Consider the following 20,164-nt stretch of genomic DNA (forward strand, 5'->3'; position numbering starts at 1 on the left):
AATGCACACTAGACTTTTAACAAGGTTAGGCACAAAACAGCCATTTTAACCGCTACATGGGGGAATAAGTTAATAGGATATCTTTTATTTGCGGTTATTTTATGTCTATTTCTTAATCAGTTAATTCTAATTAAGCTTGTATTAGGGGCCAGTTTACATGTAATGATGGAACTTGCTGTTTTTGCTCAGATAGTGCTACCCATGTCTGCAGAAAATATCTAATGTTGTACTAAGAGAAATCACATAAGTAGTTAGTTGCTTAATAGTTGAGAAAGTCAGAATAGAAAGATTTAGAAAACTAGTACGAGGAAATGATAAAGAAGGAATTAGATAAACTAAATCAATGCTAAATATTTATAATTAAGGTAAAGTCGCCTAAAATGATCATATATCTGTCAAGCCCAGCTATGTTGACATAACTTATGGGTGCCAATCTGTTTTTTTTTCCTTTTTATTTTCAAAACCTTAATATAGCAAGTATGGCAAGTTGAGCTGAGAAAATTTACCAACCTTAGCTCAAAGGTGAGCAATTCACTTGGAACTTGTAAATTTCCAAGTAGTTGTACAAACTCCATCATACCATTTTTAGCTCATAGTATAACAATTTACTTGGGACTGGAAGTAAATTGACAAATAGTACAGACGAAGTCAGTATCCGTCATACCATATTTTGCTTAAAGTGTAACCATTTGCTTGGAACTTGAAGTTTTAAATTCAAACTGTTACCCAACATGAATTTATACTAATTGCAGAAGAAGGTACAACAGCTTTACATCCACAAGAGTAAGAATGGCAAGGCATAGTTATATCCATGGTTTTGGGGTTATTTTCTGTACTTGATTTGTATATACATATAATAGCTTTTCTGAAGCTGTATTAGTTGAGGCCATGTGAATCAAATCTTTTGAGGATGAGATTCTTTCCTGCAAACCTTAACCAAAACTAATACTAGGATCCAAGGATTAAGGGACACAAAAACCTATGAAAACTTACATTATAATAAAAAGAACAAAGTAGGCTTTGTCAAGTGTCAAACACTCTAAGAATCTCAAGTAATTGGGAAGTATATAAAATTATCAATTCCTAATTTTAAATGTATATTACTTGTTATACTTTTTTCTTATTCCATTTCCATTTTTATTAGGAGATATAGACAGATATAACCATGCACTATCGGTTATCCATGTGCCCCCATCTCAAAATGATGCAGCTCATTTACAGGGAGAGAAAGAGATAGTCACCATAGATTAACATAAGTGATACCAACTTGACATTATTTTGAGGGTTATTGTAAGACATAATTGAAGGAAGGCATTTGTTTAATTAAACAATTTTCTAGGCAACCTGTTATTTTATTTGAAAATTCCAGTGACTCCTCGATGTGTTCTCTAGTTGCTCCATACGCAACCCAATTTATATTCTTTTTCTGTATTACATACAATATAGTAAAAATGGAGATAAGATTATTTGAAATTTATATATTATTTACTAGGTTAGAAAATATACATGAAGGTATGTTATAAATCGAATTCCTGTATTATCCGAAAGCACTTTAGTACACTTGCAACAAGTTCAAATAAACTTTGAAACAGTGTCGACAAATATAGTATTTGTTGGATCACTATCTACACACGAAATATCCATTGTATTCGTTCATTTTTGAAATCCTGTTCATCAACACGTCTGATTTGGTTGTTTTTGATATAAAGAAATTCCTAATTATTTCTGTTTCGATTTTCTTAGGTTTTTTGTTTGGATGAAGAACTGAGGTTAGGATCATGTAGTCTGCTGCTATTGGAAGACAAAAAGAAACTCATTCAAAAGGTTAGTGAATCTAACAGGACATGATAAATTTATGAAGCTGAATGTTAAATTGTTTCATCTTTTAAGATTTCATTTATTAAATACGGTGCGGTTATTAGTTTATTGCTGTGGTAGAATAATAGGTGAAAAGGCAAGAGGCGGAGAAGAGAAGGATTTTTATTGATTAGCCTATCACATAGATAAAGTATCCTTTATATACATGTAAAGAGAAATCCTTAGGCTTCTAGTTGGGCCACACACCCATGGGCCGTAGGCCCTATAACACTTCCCCTTGTGTGGTCCAATAGAACTCCGTTTGTAGTGCTTCACGGATAGTGCTTCGAATATAAGTCTTCAAATGTCGTCCTCTTCTTGATGACTTGTGCCAAAATCAATCACCTCATTAAAACTTTGACAAGAAAAAACCCAGTGGGATAAAACCTTGGTAAAACTCTTCACATGTAGTACTTCACATGTTTTTACGTACTTTACATGTAGTTCATCACATGGAATACGATTTTCAAAGATCAACGAGTCTAAGTTAATTGCCTCGTTAAAACTTCGTCAGGAAGAGCCAGAGGGACAAAACCTGAACTAAAGAAAAAGAGTATAATATTAAGCAAACTTCGAACATAGATGGACTCAAATATGTTGCCTCATTAAAACCTTGACAAGGAAAACCCAGCGGGATAAAACCTTGACGAAGGGAAAAGAGTACAACGTGATAGATGCAAGTAAAGGTGATCCGTTGCAGATGATCACTTTGCTCCGTTGAAGTTGACTAGTTGCTTCACAACTCTTAAGGAAGAAAATCCTCGTTAGAAAGACAATAGCCTTAGCTTGGAAATCATATTCCAGGTGTTTGTTGTTGTCTCATTAAAAACCTTGCCGAGTAACAAAACCTTGTGGGTAAAATCAACCTCGGTGAAGGAAAATAGTTCAACACACCAATAGATGCTCCCCCTGATGTCAGATAATTTTCATTAGTCTAATGAATTCAAAAAGAGTTTATCACACTTTACTTTGGTGACTTGAATGTTTATAAGACCATGTTGTTGATTCTGGAAGTTACGTTGCTTAAGAGAATATCGCGTTTCATTTCTTTGATTCAGATATTTTCAGTAATATCAAAGCGATCTCTATGTCTTCAACGTTCAACATACTTGATGTTTTTAGTGTTGTCTCGCTAAAAACCTTGTCGAGTAACAAAACCCTTTGGGAAAAACTATTCTCGATGGAAGGGAATAATAGTACAACACAGCTTCAATTTCAAAGTAAAATATGTCGACATCATATCCTTGGATCCTCCCCCTGATGTCGGCATCTCCCCCTGATTACTTTTAGAGTAGTTTCAGACAGTTTCTTCAGTCATGTACTTTTCAAAACTGAATATCGGTAATGACTTAGAAAATAGTCTACCATATCTCCCCCTGATTACTTTCGTTGGAGAAGAGATTGTTGTTCCTTCATAAACAACAACCTTTGGATTGCAGTTCCTTTAGCATTCATATTTATGTCTTTGTTGTGATAAAACAAACTCATGTCAATGGTTACTTTTAAGTGCATGATTACATTCATTGTGCCATTCCAATGACGTTGCGTCGGCGCTCAGCGATATCTAGCTAACAAGTTCCATGAGGATGTAAAATTTAATCGAGTATATTACTATACTAAGTACAACAATGCATATATTGTACTTAGATATGGGAATTTCATCCCCAACACATCTTCGTCATCTTCCTTTAGACTAAATGGTCACTTACTTACATTTGAACCTCGACTAATCATGGTAGTGCTATTAGGATGCATGTCTTTATTAAATTTCCTGAAAACTTTAGACATATGCAAACTGGTGGAATGATATACCACAAGCTCAGTATTCGGTGGAGCTTTCCCCAGATTTTTAATCTCAAGTTCGGACTTCAAATAACTTTTAAGGTCTCTTATTAAATCAAGAGTACCCATCATGTCAGTACCATCGACATAGGTAGATACAATTCCAAATCAGGAACTTTCTTGTGAATACGCAAGGAAAAATAACTTACTTGTCTATCCCCTCCAAATCAAATAGCCACTTAGACGGGTATACCACATCCGTCTGATTGCTTCTATCTATAACTGAGCGTTCTAACTAATTGTAAACGCACTATGTGGTTTACAGTCACTTGATTTGGGTAACAAAAGGCTATCAAGTACTTTATAAATATCTTCTATCTCTTGATTCTTTCAGAGATACGTAACAACCACATACATATGCTGCATTTCAAGTCCTTTTGAAATTACCAAGCTAACTGAGTATCCGAACACTATGAAGTTCATTACAAAATAATTCCAGGGATTTGTGAGAAACCTCACGCCACAAGGCGAGTCTTTATACTTTAAGACTTCTTTCTTCTCATTATGCTTTATGAAAAATTAATCATGTATGTCCAATAGGATTTACACTTGGTTGGTTAGCACTACCACACCAAATACCTGTATATTTGTCAAAGAACCAAGTTCTACCTGGATTGTATAGGCCAAATATGCTATTCGTTGACATTAAGAAACAAGGAGCACGGTTCGATCTCATTTTTCTCTATTTCCTTAAGCAAGTGTGTATGAAATTAATCATCAATATGCTCGCATGATCTTTCCATTGACTCGTGCGCATTCTCATAATCCATTAGGGGTGTCATTGTTCTCTAGAATCGTTAAAATTCGGAGCGTCCTCCAGTTTGATTCATGGACATATTCAGAGACAATCTTAAGAGATGATTTTTGATGATATAAGTAATTTGTGCCTTCCTCACCTACTTCCTTTCTAGGTGAGGATTGATCGAACCAAGTGGTCTCTCCAACTTCCTTCATGGAGCCACGGCCTCGACCACACTTCCACTAAGTGTAGTTGCAACTCCTTAGTCTATGGTGTATATCCCTTATTGAGGATCTGTAACCTTGCAGGTAGGTTTGCAGCTGGTATGTGTGATCTCATCACTTTAGCGACATCAATAAACATTCTGAAAATCGATTATTCTTTCACTTCACATTTACATTTGTGCAGTACAAGAATCAATATGAGACACAGTGGGAATACACCACGACAATTCATGTCGTTCCCTTAGAGAATACTTCTTCTTATCTCCCCCTAATGACGGGAAGACTGTCTCATTAAAGTGATAACCCGCAAATCTAGCGGTAAGAGATCTCCTGCCAAAGGTTTTAAAATGCGGATAATTGTTGGAAATTATTGTCCTACATAATCACTTAATCATTTTGATGACCCAACATAGTACGATGTGGAGTCGTAAGCGCACATATATAGTTCAACCAAAAATGCGTAAGAACACAAAATGTCGGTCTTATATCCAGTTACCAATTGATACGCAAAGAATGGTTGACCAATTGTGGGTCTCAAACGAATAAGTGAAGATGCGTGTAATATTGCATATTCCACAAGCAGTTAAAGGTAGGTTTGTACGCATAACCATCCATTAGGCACCATATGTAACCTTTGATGATAGCCTTTGCGAGACCATAAGGTATATGATGCTCTACATTGATCCTATTAAACATGCAATAACCATCAATTCCTTTTGATGTATAATATCTAGCATTTATAAGGGGTGGTGAGTCCTTACATGTATAATGTGTGCTAGTAGTTTTCCAAACGCAACATTACTTGGGAACTATAACTAGCCCAAAATGTCAAAAAAATCCACGAGAGCCATATGTCACTTTAATGGTCCGCATTCTGCATGGATATTATCTAAATATCACCTCGTTTTCTTTGTAATATGGATTTTTTACCATTTGCATTTTAGGATGGTCCCAGTCCTATTTTACTGAAGGCTTTGTGAAAGGAGTGACATGCTCTCTTACTTAAAAGCATAACGGGAAGGGGGGTTGTGCATCTAGTTCTTTAAAGAACACTTATTGAGAGATATGCTGTTACTTCGCATTCTGTCAATCTTTTTCCCGTTGTCTCGTCCACTCAAATATAGTGATGTACATATGAGTCCTTTCAAAACGAAACATCATGTCACAACCAAAGTTCCTTTATGGTTATGTCAAAATCTGTATGAGTCAATTCCCAATATTTCGTCGTCGAAGTCAATATGGATTCAATAATCCAAATACTATAGTGATTTACATTTCACTAGATTGACTCATTAGTTTCTCTAAGATATATTTCCTTCCAAATATAATAGAGACTATAAAAGATGCAATCAATTACATTCTCATAATTGTGAGTTTCCATATGATATCCACTTGCATGGGTCTCTTTGGAATTTAACAAGGTGATTAGCTCTCGGTACATATAGAGATTTTATGACTTTTAATCTTTGTTCCATCTTGGAAACAATTGAGAATTGCTTCGCTCGATGATCCAATCATCGTAATCACATTATAAGGAAATAGTTCAACAACTAATTTAAATTCCTTAAGAGTTTCGTGTAATAAGTGGTGTGACCTTATTACGTAACAAAATAAAATATGTCTCACTTAATTTAGAGTGTTACCGTTCATGAAGATGATATACTTTTCATCATAATGCACAAATGATCCTTGTAACTCAAATACTTTTGAGTATTTCTCAAGTTCTTTATAGTATTTCAATCTCATGAAAATGATATACTTTTCATTCCATAAGTGCAGACAATGAATTTAATTCTTCGCAAAAAAAAAAAAATCTTTATTTTAGCTAATGAAATATATGTCAAACTATCATGTAGACAACAGTTTATGATCAAAATGTAGAATCTAACCATACGATTTCGATTGAATAAAGTAAGAAAAAATGGGTAAGTGTATTAACTCATTATAGTCTAACAAGTGGACTATATCCCACTTAACATTCAAGTTTGGGGAAAATGAATGTTTCGACAAACTTCCTTCAAAGCAATACACCGTCAGAAGTTAATATGTCGCCTTGGAAATGTTGAAGGTATGGCTTCCTCTTTAAAAGGTGTATTTTTATAAGTTGAAGATTTTTATGAAGAAAGTATTGTATTTGCGTACACAAATTTCCACATCATAGACTCTTTTGTGGTGCTCAAGTACTTTTGAGTTCAAAAGGTCAAATTAGAGTCGAATTGGTTTAGTCAAAGTATGGTCAACTATTTGGTCAATACCCGATCCATTGGGTTGACAAGGTCATGTTTAATGAATATAAACATATACGGTCCATTATATATGAAATTAGGCCCATTGATAATAAGTGTGAAACTATTAGTATATGAGCCCAAAACATATTGTTGACCCTAAAAATTGACAAAAATCTTCTTTCAACTTTTTTGATCTACAGAAAAATGCATCATATTCCGATCATGATAAAAGTTTTAGAGTAGATTCACCACAATGTTTCCACAAACATATTAAAATTTCAGAGACATCCAACGGAAATATAAAAAGATATTTATGACACCGTATAACTGTTCCAATTCACGTTTTTGTGGACACAACATAAAGTATCACGTACTTTGGAGTACTTTCCATGGTTAGATCTTTATGAAATTTTTATAGTATCTCCATGAGGATAACGTACACCACATAATCCAACGGTTAAAATTATACGAAACTTAGGTTTTTCTACGCTGTTAGAATTAGGGTTTTCTAAACGAAGACAGTTCTACTAAAATCATATTTTGGAGATTGCATCATATTCAGATTTGATTGAATTTTGAATAGAGTACATAACGACTAATTGGGTAGAACATACTAAATTTTCATGAAAAGCTAACGGTGAAATCTATACGTTTGATAATCATGCTTTCGTGGAACCCTAATATATACTATGAAACGAAATTTCTTTGTTAAAATAAAATAAATACCTGGTAACGCATCCATGCAAAAACAAAAAAATCAACTGATCCAATATAGCTCTGCGGTATAACTTCGTGCATGATAACGTGTTGTAGTAGAATAATAGGTGAAAAAGGAAGAGGCAGAGAAGAGAAGGATTTTTATTGATTAGCCTATCACATAGGTAAAGTATCCTTTATATACATGTAAAGAGAAACCCTTAGACTTCTAGTTGGGCCTACGTAGGTATATACGTAGTCTAATCTGATGATATAGACTAACTATATACTACCAGATTATATATAAGTAGCTATACTAATTAACTACTTTTCTGTAGCTTTACTTTACAAAGGGAATACGAAGAGTCATATGCATATACTACTACTAATTAAGTATATAGTTGTTGGGGAGAAAAAAGGCACTTCATTTCTATCTCAAAGTTGTTACTGTACAACAAACTGAACAACCCTTTTTATAGGGGTAAAAGTATGAAGAACTAGAATCTTGATAAAACACGTACATAAGCCGGTGTCATTGATATATTTGGACACCTGTCTTTATGGTGAGTCAGCCACATCAATAGACATATCACATAACACTCCTCCTTGGATGACCACCATTCTATATATGTTGCCTTATTAATACTTTGCCAGAAAAATTCAACCGGGACAAAAACTTGAACGATGGAAGCTTGCTTACGTAACACACATGGGCCGTAAGCCCTAAAACATTTATTACTTTTTTTTTTGTGGCTTACCCTTCCCACTAGAAATAGAAGATATAGTAAACGGGCTTCATCTTGTGACCTCTATAACATGATGTAGAAGCTAAGAACAACTGCAATGGTGCGATCAAAACCATAGACCAAAGACAAAAAAAAAACGACTAAATTTAAGTTTAGTCCGTGGTGTTACACTAGGGTGGAAGAGTAAATTTGGTCGCTTGGGAAAAAGTATACACCAGGATCACATTATATGCACGCCCCATCAGCCATCAGGCGAACTTTATATGTACGCCTCACTCCGGATCATATTATATGGGCGCCCCATCACCAAGATCACATTATATACACGCCCGATGACAAACGATTTGATCTTGGTCCAGATTTTAGTCTTTACTCCGTCCCGCTGTATCTCGTCCCTGGACCATAGTTATAGGTTTGATCGTCCACTGTGATTGCTGTAAGGGACACATAAACCATTCGCATAAACCTTACATCAATGACTGATCCTGTATCATAGTGTGGTTAATTTAAAAAAAAATATAATGCGGTGAAGGTGGATCGAACACCTGACCTTCAGATCTTCAGTCTGACGCTCTCCCAACTGAGCTATCCCCGCAGATGTATATTGATAGCAGAGAACAAATAAAGGTTTAGGAACTATTTTGGTCATGAGTTATGGGGTTGAATCGCAATGTTTTGGTGTATACAAGACGTAGAGTGTTAGATAGATTATGAATATGATAATATATATAATAGTTGATGGCTGCAGATGCTGTAGAAGTTCATAAAAAAAAGATAGTTTGGATTACCCTTCTCACTAGGAGAAGACGATATGAGTTAGTAGTCTTTTTCTTTTGAGTTAGTAGTCATTTTATAACTATCGTCTAACCAAATATAAAGGTTCTCTACTTTCAATATATCATATCTATTTTGAAAATCACACCTCACGTCAAGAAACATATTGAAACCTTTGGACAATCTAATGAAGGAATTTAGGAGATCTGGCGGTAAGATCGGTCGGCACCCACCAGACATCTGAGGCTGGCAGACTGCAAAATTAAAAGAGAGCAATAATTATTTTCAGGCTATACTTTATTCTGATTGCATATTAATGCAGAGTCACTGAGTGAAACCTCAGAGGGAAATTTGCTGCCAGAATTGTAACTCCCATTCATCATTGCAGTTGTTGTCAGCTGCATTTGTTCATGGAAATTTTAGTGCATTAGTTTTTAAATTGAAATAACTAGCACTGCTTAAATTTTAACACCAAGGGAATCAGGGTATTACCTAGGCTTTGTAGGGTTTTCTGGTGTGGCATAGTTTTGTTGTTGTGGTTGGCATAACTGGAGTTTAAAACATTCATCCTCTTCACAATTAAAGCCATTTGGAGAATGAGAAATCCTATTTGTCTCATTTGCATCTCTCGCTTCATTGATCTGTGGCCAAAAGTTAATGCTTTTGGATGATCAGGAACACAACAAGACGTGTTATGTTAATTGAAGCTATACAGTCTGAGCAATTACCTTCCTTAGCAAGTCCATGTTTTCTTGACATATACGGTGTTCCTTCTTGAATAGTTCCATGTTTTCTTGGTGAAGGAGGTTTCCCTGCAGTGTAATAAAAAAAGTGTTAGCTTTTTGAAGTTATATTGATTTAGAAATGGAATGGGTAAGTAATTGCAGTTTTTTTGGAGACCTTTCGGTTTAGCTCGTGTATCTCATCGGTTAGCTTTTGGTCCTGTGGAAGTAAAAACCTTGTCAGGATTTGTTCACTTGGAAAGCATGGCATGAGGATTTAGTAAGTTAGACCTTTTGCATACGGACACCACGCAAACTCATTTCCAATTGATTTTCCAAATTTTGTAGCTTTTTAGCGCTCAAACTGGAAAGCTCTTGACCCATCAATTGCCTGCCATTATTTTTTCATGACATATATAATAATGGACTGCGGTTTGTCAGGAAATCCACATGACATATTTCACATTTATGTCTAAGCAGTTGATAAATATTTGCTAGAGAGTCCAGAAGCATTCGTCAAGGACTGGCTTCTATGGCCAACCCTTGGTGGAATCTAGCCATTCTTTGGCTTGTCAACATCTCTATACTTATTGCTCAGCTGATAATATCCATAAGGGATAAAAGCTAATTCATGCTTTTCTAGGTACCAAAGACATCTTGTTTTTGTTTGTTTCTTGACCTTTATTTTCATATTCATTGTATTCTTAATGTTTATCAATTATTAGTCATATGAATGCTTGTAAATGTTAAAATCTTGAGATGATGAGAGAATCACAATGATTTTGTCTTCAAGAGTTTGTCATAGTTTTTATCTTCAAGTGATCTATTCTTCTCTTGTGCAGCTTCCCGCACGTTCTATTCAGTCTGGGAAACCTATTGTTACTAACAAACAGAGCCAACTCGATGAACATTCAGCCGTGGACTATTTACTCAATATTGATAGTGATAGAGACATAGACACAAATCACATGGATATAGTAAGTCTTTGCATTTTCCTTTTTTAGTTTGCATCAATAGCTCTCTTGAATTATTAGTTAAAATAACATACCGATGGTTTTCTTGCAAGTTTTGTAATTGATGCCTCAAGGCTGCTGCCTCCCTTTTCCAGAACTGCAAGTAAAATAAGTAGTAGTGTTTAAGTTAAAAAGGCTAGTATTTGATGTACATAAATCTATTAGCTCGCATTTATCAAATGACTAGCTATTTTCATGTTAAGAAGGAGAACAAGAAACGTATATGATGTAGTAATTGTTAACATGGCTACTGCAGTCAACATCACAAATGAAAGTTAATTTATCATTGTCTGCAAACTAAAATTGGGAATCATCTGTGCAGAACTGTTGATTAGTTCACTGAGCAGAATAATAAATCTACATATTAGTTGTTAGGATCAGTGAAACATATTCAGGTGTGCCATTAGTATCTAGTTCATGGGTAGCGTATAAGGCTCTTACCACCCACAACACTAACAAAAAACTCAAGGTTTAAATGAACAAGGTGAGGCACACACACATGTGCTGGACCAATCTAGGTGAGGGAACATGCTGTAGAGTTAAGCATCTAACACAGGATGGTAGCTTTTAGGATTCGAACAGGAAATTGATGTTGAAGGTTCAGCGAGTAGACAAACTTTTCATGGAAGCTTTAATTCTTGTCCAACTTCCTGGCCACAAGAATCTGTATACTGCAGAATAAATTCAAGAACCATGCAGTGAGCAAGTTGAGACAGAAGAACTCAGAAAATTGGAGGTGATATAGATTCTGTTCACCAACATACGGTTACTGCATGTTTCTGGAATTTCATCCCGCTGAAAGGCAGCCACATTTTCATGTGTGACTTGCACTAAGTGTATTGGCAGGTATCCTGCACTCAATTGACCCTTTTTATTTTGTGAAAGACTGGTATTCCGCCAGAAGGTTTTTTAGTCTGCTGTAGAACTAGACCCACAAGATTTTTTTATACCAACTCTTGAAATGGCTTAAGTTGCTGACATATTTGTTGTTTTTGTGTGAGCACGTATTATTTAGTGAATAACCATCTGTGTAATACTGTAGTTTATAAGTTCATAACCAGTTGGCCCCAGGTACGGAACCATTCATTGCCTACTGAAAGACAAGGGGAGTTTCATAGATTATAAATGCATTAAAATTATCATGAATTATTCTCGCTTAAGCAAATCTCAGGCTCAGTGAATGTGGAGCTTGCATGAGTTAAATCCCCAAGGCTGGTTGGTGTTATCCATTTGAGTTTGATGACTGTAATGAGTCTGAAGTAACAAAAGAATTTCTTAATGAATGTGTTTGTGGGTGGTATTTCAAACTCAATCATAATGTAATAAGAGAGTTCTTTCCTTGATCAGCATATGTCTTATCCTTAGAAGGGAGTGGGAAGTTGGAAATTGGACTCTTCTAACCACGTTTAACTTCACTTTGTGGTTTTATGTGAAAGTTGAATCCTTTCCTTGAAAGTTTCTGGAGAGGTAGCTGTTTTTACACGGAGGTGTCAGACAGCATTACTTGGAAATATGAAAGAGTGAAGGATTCCTCCTTGCTGCATAACTTGGTATCTATGTTTAAATCATATATCAGAACCAACTTTAAAGGATAACTAGAAAAAAAAAAGAGAGGGGAAAATTGTTTCTGACAAGTCACTGTTGTGTGTTTCGTTTTCCTACTATAAGGTGGAAGCTGTAGTTAGGAATTATTTAATCGTCTACTATCATGAGCATCACAATTTTCGTGGTTATATCTTACCACCTTAGAATTTTTGTTTCATGGTAAAAATATTACAGATACAGGGTAGGTCTAATTGAATACTCTTCTCTTGTCAGTGTACTTCGCAACATCTTTGCTATCTTTGTTTCTGTTATAATATAAAAAACTTTTCCATTTTGCAAGTTGTAAATTGGTGTATGTTGTTTCCTCGAAGGCTTAGTAGAGTCTACATATCTACATACACATTATGTGGTTGGAATACATCTTTGCATGAAGTGATATTGCTATTCTTATATTGTAAGAATGTGGTCTGTCAGGATGAGATCTGGTATGGACGCATAATCTCTGAGCTGCCTAATATATTTCCTAGGATTCAAATGCAAATATCATTTGAAGTTTTCTTGTGTAGTATAGATGAACATGAAAATCCCACTTATGCAGTATGCCTTGGTTTCTAACAGGAAGAGGAAGAAAATAACACAAGTTGAAGGCTGACGAAAGATTACCTTGGCTTCTGAATTTGCATTCATCAATGGATGGTGCTGGTCCTCCTTCGACTTGTTGTATCGCTCGATTATAGATTTCATGCTGCAAAACAGGTAAGATACTATTGGTAATTTACATCAGAGTTTATGTAGGAGCTAAATTTACACAAGAATATTATTTGCAAACTTGTCTAGTTAAACATGTCTATATAGGTTTTCACCAATATAATGGTGCTGCTCGCAGTCCATAATGTCATCATGCTGTGATTTAAATTTTAGTGGCCATCACGATAGATAATAGTTCGACACAACTTCGTCATACAGGTAGAACCCAATATGAAACTTATATATGAAAAGTAGCCTGTTACTGATTTTTAACACTTGGTGCAAGTCAAATCATCATTTATCGGGTACTCACTGAAATCAAAGTACACCTAATTAGTGAAAACTTATGCCATTTATTTTCTATAGATCAAATCGTATATGAATACTAGTGGGTGATGAAATAAATAGATTAGCAATGAGACTATGATCTGGGCATTGTCTAACAGCAGTCAAAAATCCTATTCTAGAAGAGGGAAAAAAGAGCACAGTAGTCAAATAACTTTTATCTTATTGGTTGATTGTAGAATCTACATGTATCTTATTTAAGGACTTGTGCATGGTCACATCTGTTGCTAAAGTTGATGTATGGTGCAACCCTTATCCGAACTTAAGATTGCACCGTGCGTCTAGTTTAGAGAACTGCTCACTAGCACTCAACAATATCATTCAGATGTAAGGAGCTCATAATGACCCTTAGTTAAGCATGAGAACTTTGAGGCATCTAACATAGTACTAGCACTAAATACTGCTTAAATTTGACAATGAAGATTCTGTTGGTTAAACTTCAACATAGAAGTCACTAACAAGTTGGTTAGGACAAGATTAGGAAATTGATGTAATCCTAAGGGAATTAGAAGTCATCTAGTTCTAAGAAAAGGAAAGACATGTAATAAGGTAATAGGACTAGGAAAAGGAATTCATAGTTCTATATATATATGATCACCAAAGTTGTGGTTGATCATATAGCAAGATTAGAGCTTGTGTTTAGTTTTGAGATATTTTCTAAACATCAATAAAGAGAGTTGTCTTTATATAAGCTAAGTTTCATCTTGCAGTTGCCATTAATTGGTATCAGAGCTTGTTTCTGAGCCATGGAAAACGAAACCACCATTGTGGGTGCAAAACAGTTCATGCCACCATCAATACAAGTTCCAATCCTCAACGCCACAAACTACACAGTATGGGCCATGAGAATGAAGGTACTGATGAAAATCTACAAAGTTTGGGAAACAATTGATCCTGGTACATTGGACCCAGACAAAAACAATGTTCCCATTGGATTATTCTTTCAAGCAATACCAGAATGTCTTGTTCTACAAGTTGGTGAACAGGAAACTTCAAAGAAAATTTAGGATGCAATAAAGGCACGTAATCTCGGAGCTAATCGTGTTAAAGAAGCCCGTCTGCAAACCTTAATGTCTGAATTTGAAAGAGTGAAGATGAAAGACACTGATACTATTGATAGCTTTGCAGGAAAGCTATCAGAGATAGCCTCAAAAGCTGCGTCACTTGGACAATCCATTGATGAAGATAAACTGGCAAAGAAGTTTCTCAATAGTTTACCAAGATCCAAGTATATTCATATCATAGCTTCTCTCGAACAAGTCTTAGATTTAAAGAAGACTAGCTATGAAGATATAATTGGAAGATTGAAAGCATATGAAGAAAGAATCCTTGATGAAGAAAACAAAGGAGAAACTCAAGGAAAACTCTTGTACACAAACTCTTACCAACAAAACTGTGCGTCAAGAGGAAGAGGTCGTGGAAGAGGTGGTAGAGTAAACAGAGGCCGAGGAAGGGGAGGAAGGTTTAACTCACAAGATAGAACAACAAGTCATAATGATCAAAACCAAGGGAAAGAAAAGAAGGATAGATCAAACATTATTTGTTACAGATGTGATAAACCAGGACACTTCTCCTCTGTATACCCTGAAAGAATACAAAAGATGGAAGAAGCAAAAAAGAATGAAACAAGGGAAGTAGATATAGCTCTTTTCATGCACGAAGTTGTATTCTTAAACGAAGGGAAACTAATACCAAAGAACTACAAATCAAAGGATGGAGAAGAAGGAATATGGTATTTAGATAATGGAGCCAGCAATCACATGACTGGTAAGAGACACTACTTTTCTGAACTCAATGAGAAAATCAAAGGACGAGTGAAGTTTGGGGATGGATCTTTTGTAGAAATTGAAGGGAAAGGATCAATTCTATTTCAGAGCAAGACCTGAGAACAGAAGCTTGTCACAAACATCTACTTCATCCCAAACTTACAAAGCAACATTCTAAGTTTAGGACAAGCTACAGAAGTTGGATGTGATGTTAGAATGCGACAAGATTATCTAACAGTTCATGACCCAAGTGAAATACTTTTAGTTAGAGTCTCACGCTCACAGAATAGACTCTACACGATAAGTCTCATGATTGGAAGCCATTGTGTCTGAATATGAGACTGGAAGATCAGACATGGAAGTGGCACGCAAGGTTAGGACATATAAGTTTCAGAACCTTAAAGGCAATGTCTCAGAACAAGATGGTTCGAGGACTACCACAGATAAATGATGAAGCAAAAATCTGTGAATCATGTTTAGTTGGGAAACAAACTCGTCAAGGTTTCCCAAAAGCAACAACATTCAGAGGCTCAAAGCCATTAGAGCTTCTTCATGCTGATTTATGTGGTCCTATTACACCACAAACCCTTGCAAATAACAAATACATATTTGTTATTATAGATGACTTCTCGAGATATATGTGGTCTATTCTTATGAAAGAAAAGAGTGAAGCATTTTACAGATTCAAAGCTTTCAGAAATTTGATAGAAAAAGAGTTAAAAGAGGAGGTCAAAATGCTTAGAACTGATAGAGGAGGAGAGTTCACTTCCTTAGAGTTCAACAAGTTCTGTGAGTCAAATGGAATCAAAAGGCAACTCACGGCACCATATACACCACAACAAAACGGAGTGGTGGAGAGGAGAAACAAGACTCTAACGGAGATGACAAGAAGTTCTTTAAAGGCTATGCAGGTACCTAATTATCTATGGGGAGAAGCCATACGACACTCCACATACCTAATAAATAGGATACCTACGAAAGCTCTGAAAGACATGACTCCATATGAAAGTTTGCGAAAGAGAAAACCAAACATAGATCATTTAAGAGTGTTTGGTTGCAAAGCATACGCAAAAGTTGATTTTGCAACTCTTAAGAAACTGGATGATCGATCTCAGACTCTTGTGCATCTAGGAATTGAGCCTGGATCCAAAGCTTACAGATTATTCAATCCAACAACGAAAAGAGTAATAGTGAGTCGAGATGTGGTATTCGATGAAAAATCAAACTGGAACTGGAAAGAAACTAATGATGGACCAAGTAGGGATCCAGGAATGTTTCACATGAGATGGGTTCAAGTAATTGATGAAGGTGAAGGACCCATAATCATCAATACCAATGGAAACAATGATGTTAATCAAGAAGAATAAGAGAATAATGAAACCACTGAGAATAACGAAGAAGTAGAAGATAAAAAGAAGAAGAAGAGATCGATGAAATAACTCAACCCATTCCACTGCGAAAATCAACAAGACAGATACAAAAGCCACAGTATCTGGAGGATTATGTTCTTCAAGCTGCAGAAGAATGTGAGATTATGCTACTTTCTGTTAATGATGAACCAAGGAATTTTCAGGAAGCAAAGGTCTCGACTAAATGGACACAAGCATGTAGAGAAGAAATTATCTCAATCAACAGAAACAAGACTTGGTTTCTAGTTGATAAGCCAGGTGGGGTAAAAGTGATTGGTTTTAAGTGGATTGTCAAAATAAAACGGAATGTTGATGGTACTGTCAACAAATATAAGGCAAGAGTTGTAGCTAAGGGATACGTTCAAGAATCAGGCATAGACTTTGATGATGTTTTTGCACCAGTTGCTAGACTAGAGACAATTCGTCGCTTAATAGCAGAAGCAGCATCAAACTCATGGGAAATTCACCACTTAGACGTTAAGACAGCATTCTTACATGGTGAATTGCGAGAAGATGTGTATGTTGAACAACCAGAAGGTTTTGAAGTAAAAGGACAAGAGCATAAGGTTTATAAGTTATCAAAAGCTCTATATGGTCTAAGACAAGCTCCTCGAGCCTGAATACAAAGTTAGATCAAATCTTAAGAGAAATCATATTTGTTAAGTGCTCTAAGGAAACATCAGTATGCATAAGAGAAGAAAAGGGAACGCTTCTTGTGATTGCAGTCTATGTGGATGCTCTATTTTTGACTGGCAACTCCCTTAAGGTGATCAATGAGTCCAAGAGAGAAATGTCATCAAATTTTGAGATGTCAGACCTCGGAAAAATCACTTATTACCTTGGCATAGAAGTCCATCAAGGAGTAGATGGGATTCAGATTAAACAAGAAGCTTATGCAAGGAGAATTTTGAAATAAGCAGGACTTGAAACTTGTAATCCAACTATGAAATCAATGGAGTTTGGACTTAAAGTTTTAAAGGCACAAGAAGAAGCTGAGATTGACAACGAGTTATAGAAGAAATGTTGGATGCCTTAGATACTTGTTACACACAAGACCAGACTTGGCTTTCTTTGTGGGAGTAGCAATCCGTTATATGCAGAGTCCACGCAAGTTTCATGGTGATGTAATAAAGCAGATATTGAGATATCTAAGAGGAACAATCAGCTATGGGTTGAAGTATGGTCGAGGAGGATCAAAAGGAATTGTTGGGTATAGTGACAGCAGTCATAATATTGACCAAGATGATGGAAAAAGTACAACTGGTCATATATTTTATCTAGGAGAAGCACCTATTACATGGTGTTCACAGAAGCAAGACGTTGTAGCCCTCTCATCCTGTGAAGCTGAGTTTATGGCTGCAACAGAAGCAGCTAAACAATCAATATGGCTTCAAGAACTGTTGGGTGAAATCAAAGGAAGAGAACCTGAAAAAGTTCTCATCAAGATTGATAATAAGTCTGCAATTGCACTCACTAAAAATCCAGTGTTTCATGGGAAGACGAAACACATTCACAAAAGGTATCATTTCATACGAGAATGCATCGAGAAGGAGGTCATTAACGTTGAACACATACCAGGAACTGAGCAGAAAGCAGAAATATTAACAAAGGCATTAGCTCGGATCAAGTTTGAAGAAATGAGACAATTGATTGGAGTACAAGATATGTCACAGGTAAGGTTGAAGCTTAACGGGGAGAATGTTGGTTAAACTTCAACATAGAAGTCACTAACAAGTTGGTTAGGACAAGATTAGGAAATTGATGTAATCCTAAGGGAATTAGAAGTCATCTAGTTCTAAGAAAAGGAAAGACATGTAATAAGGTAATAGGACTAGGAAAAGGAATTCATAGTTCTATATATATATGATCACCAAAGTTGTGGTTGATCATATGAGCAAGATTAGAGCTTGTGTTTAGTTTTGAGATATTTTCTAAACATCAATAAAGAGAGTTGTCTTTATATAAGCTAAGTTTCATCTTGCAGTTGTCATTAGATTCCAACACAAGTTCCAATACAAGGAGATTAGTGAATTGGATAGAAAGCAGCTAGTGTTTCAATGATTAAATAACAGTGCACCAGACAACAACAAATCAACATCTTTCTTGATAGAAGTACTGAGATTCTTATATTTTAAGTGGATTGGACAGTCACATTACCTTAAAAATATTGAAGATTTTGGATGATGCAATAAATAATATTTTCTTAATTTATATGTCATAAATAAAAAACTTGCTTCTTTTCTTTTCTTAATTTGATTTTAATGTGTCGTACCTTTTTTTTCATGATTTAAATAAAATCTGGGCTAGTTAAGGAAATAGGGATCTAATTAAGTTTTGTTGGTTGGCTAGCCAGTTGCAATTTATACACTTACAAGATCAAAGGAGAGGGAATAAAAACAGCATTACCGGATAAGGAAATCAAGATATAAAGGCTTTAGCAGTAGGTATGGCTATAAACAATAGAGTTATCTGTATTACAGTATTGGTTAATACATAGATTTCCAAGGGCACTAGATCTCTGAAAATATGATTATTGATTGGCTAAAAGAAGAGACTACTAAGCTCATTTTAAACGTAGAAGTAAGAGACACTGTTAGTGGACATAAATCATGATATGATAAAGACAGCAGATAGAGTGTCACAGTATGCAGACAAGACACTGTTAGCAGACACGGCACCGTGACTCAGACAGTAAACGGAGTGTCACATTAGACACGCGACACGGATAGGGTTACTTAGACAGTAAATGGAGTGGACATTGCGGACACGACATCGACACAGGTACTCAGACAACAAATAGAGAGACTCACATTGCAGACACGAGTTGGGTACTGGGACACATAAAAAGATTGGTCTTAAGTGTATCAATCCATTAGAGTACTAGTAGATTGATTGAACCGTGTTCAATTTATTTTAACAAATTAAAAGGTGAAACAAATTGGTCAAGATAGAGAGTTAGAAGACTAAGACAGAAATCAAATCCAAGGATATTAGGTAGAGTTTAATACCCTAGTAAAGTTATATTAGTTCGTACTGATGCAGTGGATGCTATTTAATTCAGATAAATGAAAGCAACAAATTCAAAGGTATTATTTCCTGAATAAACTTACCCTCTGGGCCTGTATATTATGTTGACTTTAATTAATGAAATATAATCTAATTAGGGATCTCAATCGAGACAGACACGACGATAAAAAGATGATCATATTTAGACAGGATCAGTTGAGCAGATTACAGGAGATGAAAAGAGAGAGATTACTTGGGACTTGAGAACTCACAGAGCTTGCCAGTGCTAGAAAAGATCACAAGACCAACTTCAGCTTCACAAAGAATAGAAAGCTCTTTGGCTTTCTTTAATAATCCATTCCTTCGTTTGGAGAAAGTCACTTGCCTACTGGTTGTGTTATCGATCCTCTGGATCACGATCTTTCCTCTCCCCATCTTCTTTAGCTAGTTTATGCAAATTCCAAGTATCTCTGGTACAAAGAAGTCAAGGGGGGGAGATAGAGGG

The 20,164-nt window shown here is 35.6% G+C and overlaps 1 protein-coding gene and 1 non-coding gene across 3 annotated transcripts; both read right to left on the bottom strand.

Annotated features, from left to right (window-relative positions):
* Window positions 1-8,854: 8,854 nt before the first annotated feature.
* On the bottom strand, window positions 8,855-8,927 carry TRNAF-GAA. The gene has a single exon. It is a non-coding gene; the product is annotated as a tRNA-Phe (tRNA).
* On the bottom strand, window positions 8,912-20,094 carry LOC113285309 (MADS-box transcription factor 23-like). Of its 2 annotated transcripts, XR_003328597.1 has the most exons (9): window positions 19,913-20,094; window positions 13,050-13,131; window positions 10,877-10,938; window positions 10,120-10,219; window positions 10,007-10,048; window positions 9,835-9,918; window positions 9,599-9,747; window positions 9,445-9,504; window positions 8,912-9,360 (listed from the first exon to the last, which is right to left on the bottom strand). XR_003328597.1 is itself a non-coding variant. In XM_026534221.1 (8 exons), exons 1-8 carry the CDS (start codon window positions 20,092-20,094, stop codon window positions 9,501-9,503), a joined length of 705 nt encoding a protein of 234 aa, XP_026390006.1. In that variant the 3' UTR covers window positions 8,912-9,500. The 2 variants fall into 2 exon arrangements, 1 of the variants encoding a protein (XP_026390006.1); XM_026534221.1 differs by having other exon boundaries at window positions 8,912-9,504.
* Window positions 20,095-20,164: the final 70 nt, after the last annotated feature.

Source organism: Papaver somniferum, chromosome 6, assembly GCF_003573695.1.
Source record: "Papaver somniferum cultivar HN1 chromosome 6, ASM357369v1, whole genome shotgun sequence".
In the NCBI taxonomy this organism is placed as follows: Eukaryota; Viridiplantae; Streptophyta; class Magnoliopsida; order Ranunculales; family Papaveraceae; genus Papaver; species Papaver somniferum.

Coding starts and splice junctions, on each gene's coding strand:
- LOC113285309 (XM_026534221.1), bottom strand. CDS start 20,094: ATGGGGAGAGGAAAGATCGTGATCCAGAGGATCGATAACACAACCAGT. Junction 10,049..10,119: donor GTGGTGTCCGTATGCAAAAG/GTCTAACTTACT, acceptor TTACTTCCACAG/GACCAAAAGCTAACCGATGA. Junction 9,748..9,834: donor ACATGGACTTGCTAAGGAAG/GTAATTGCTCAG, acceptor TTTTGGCCACAG/ATCAATGAAGCGAGAGATGC.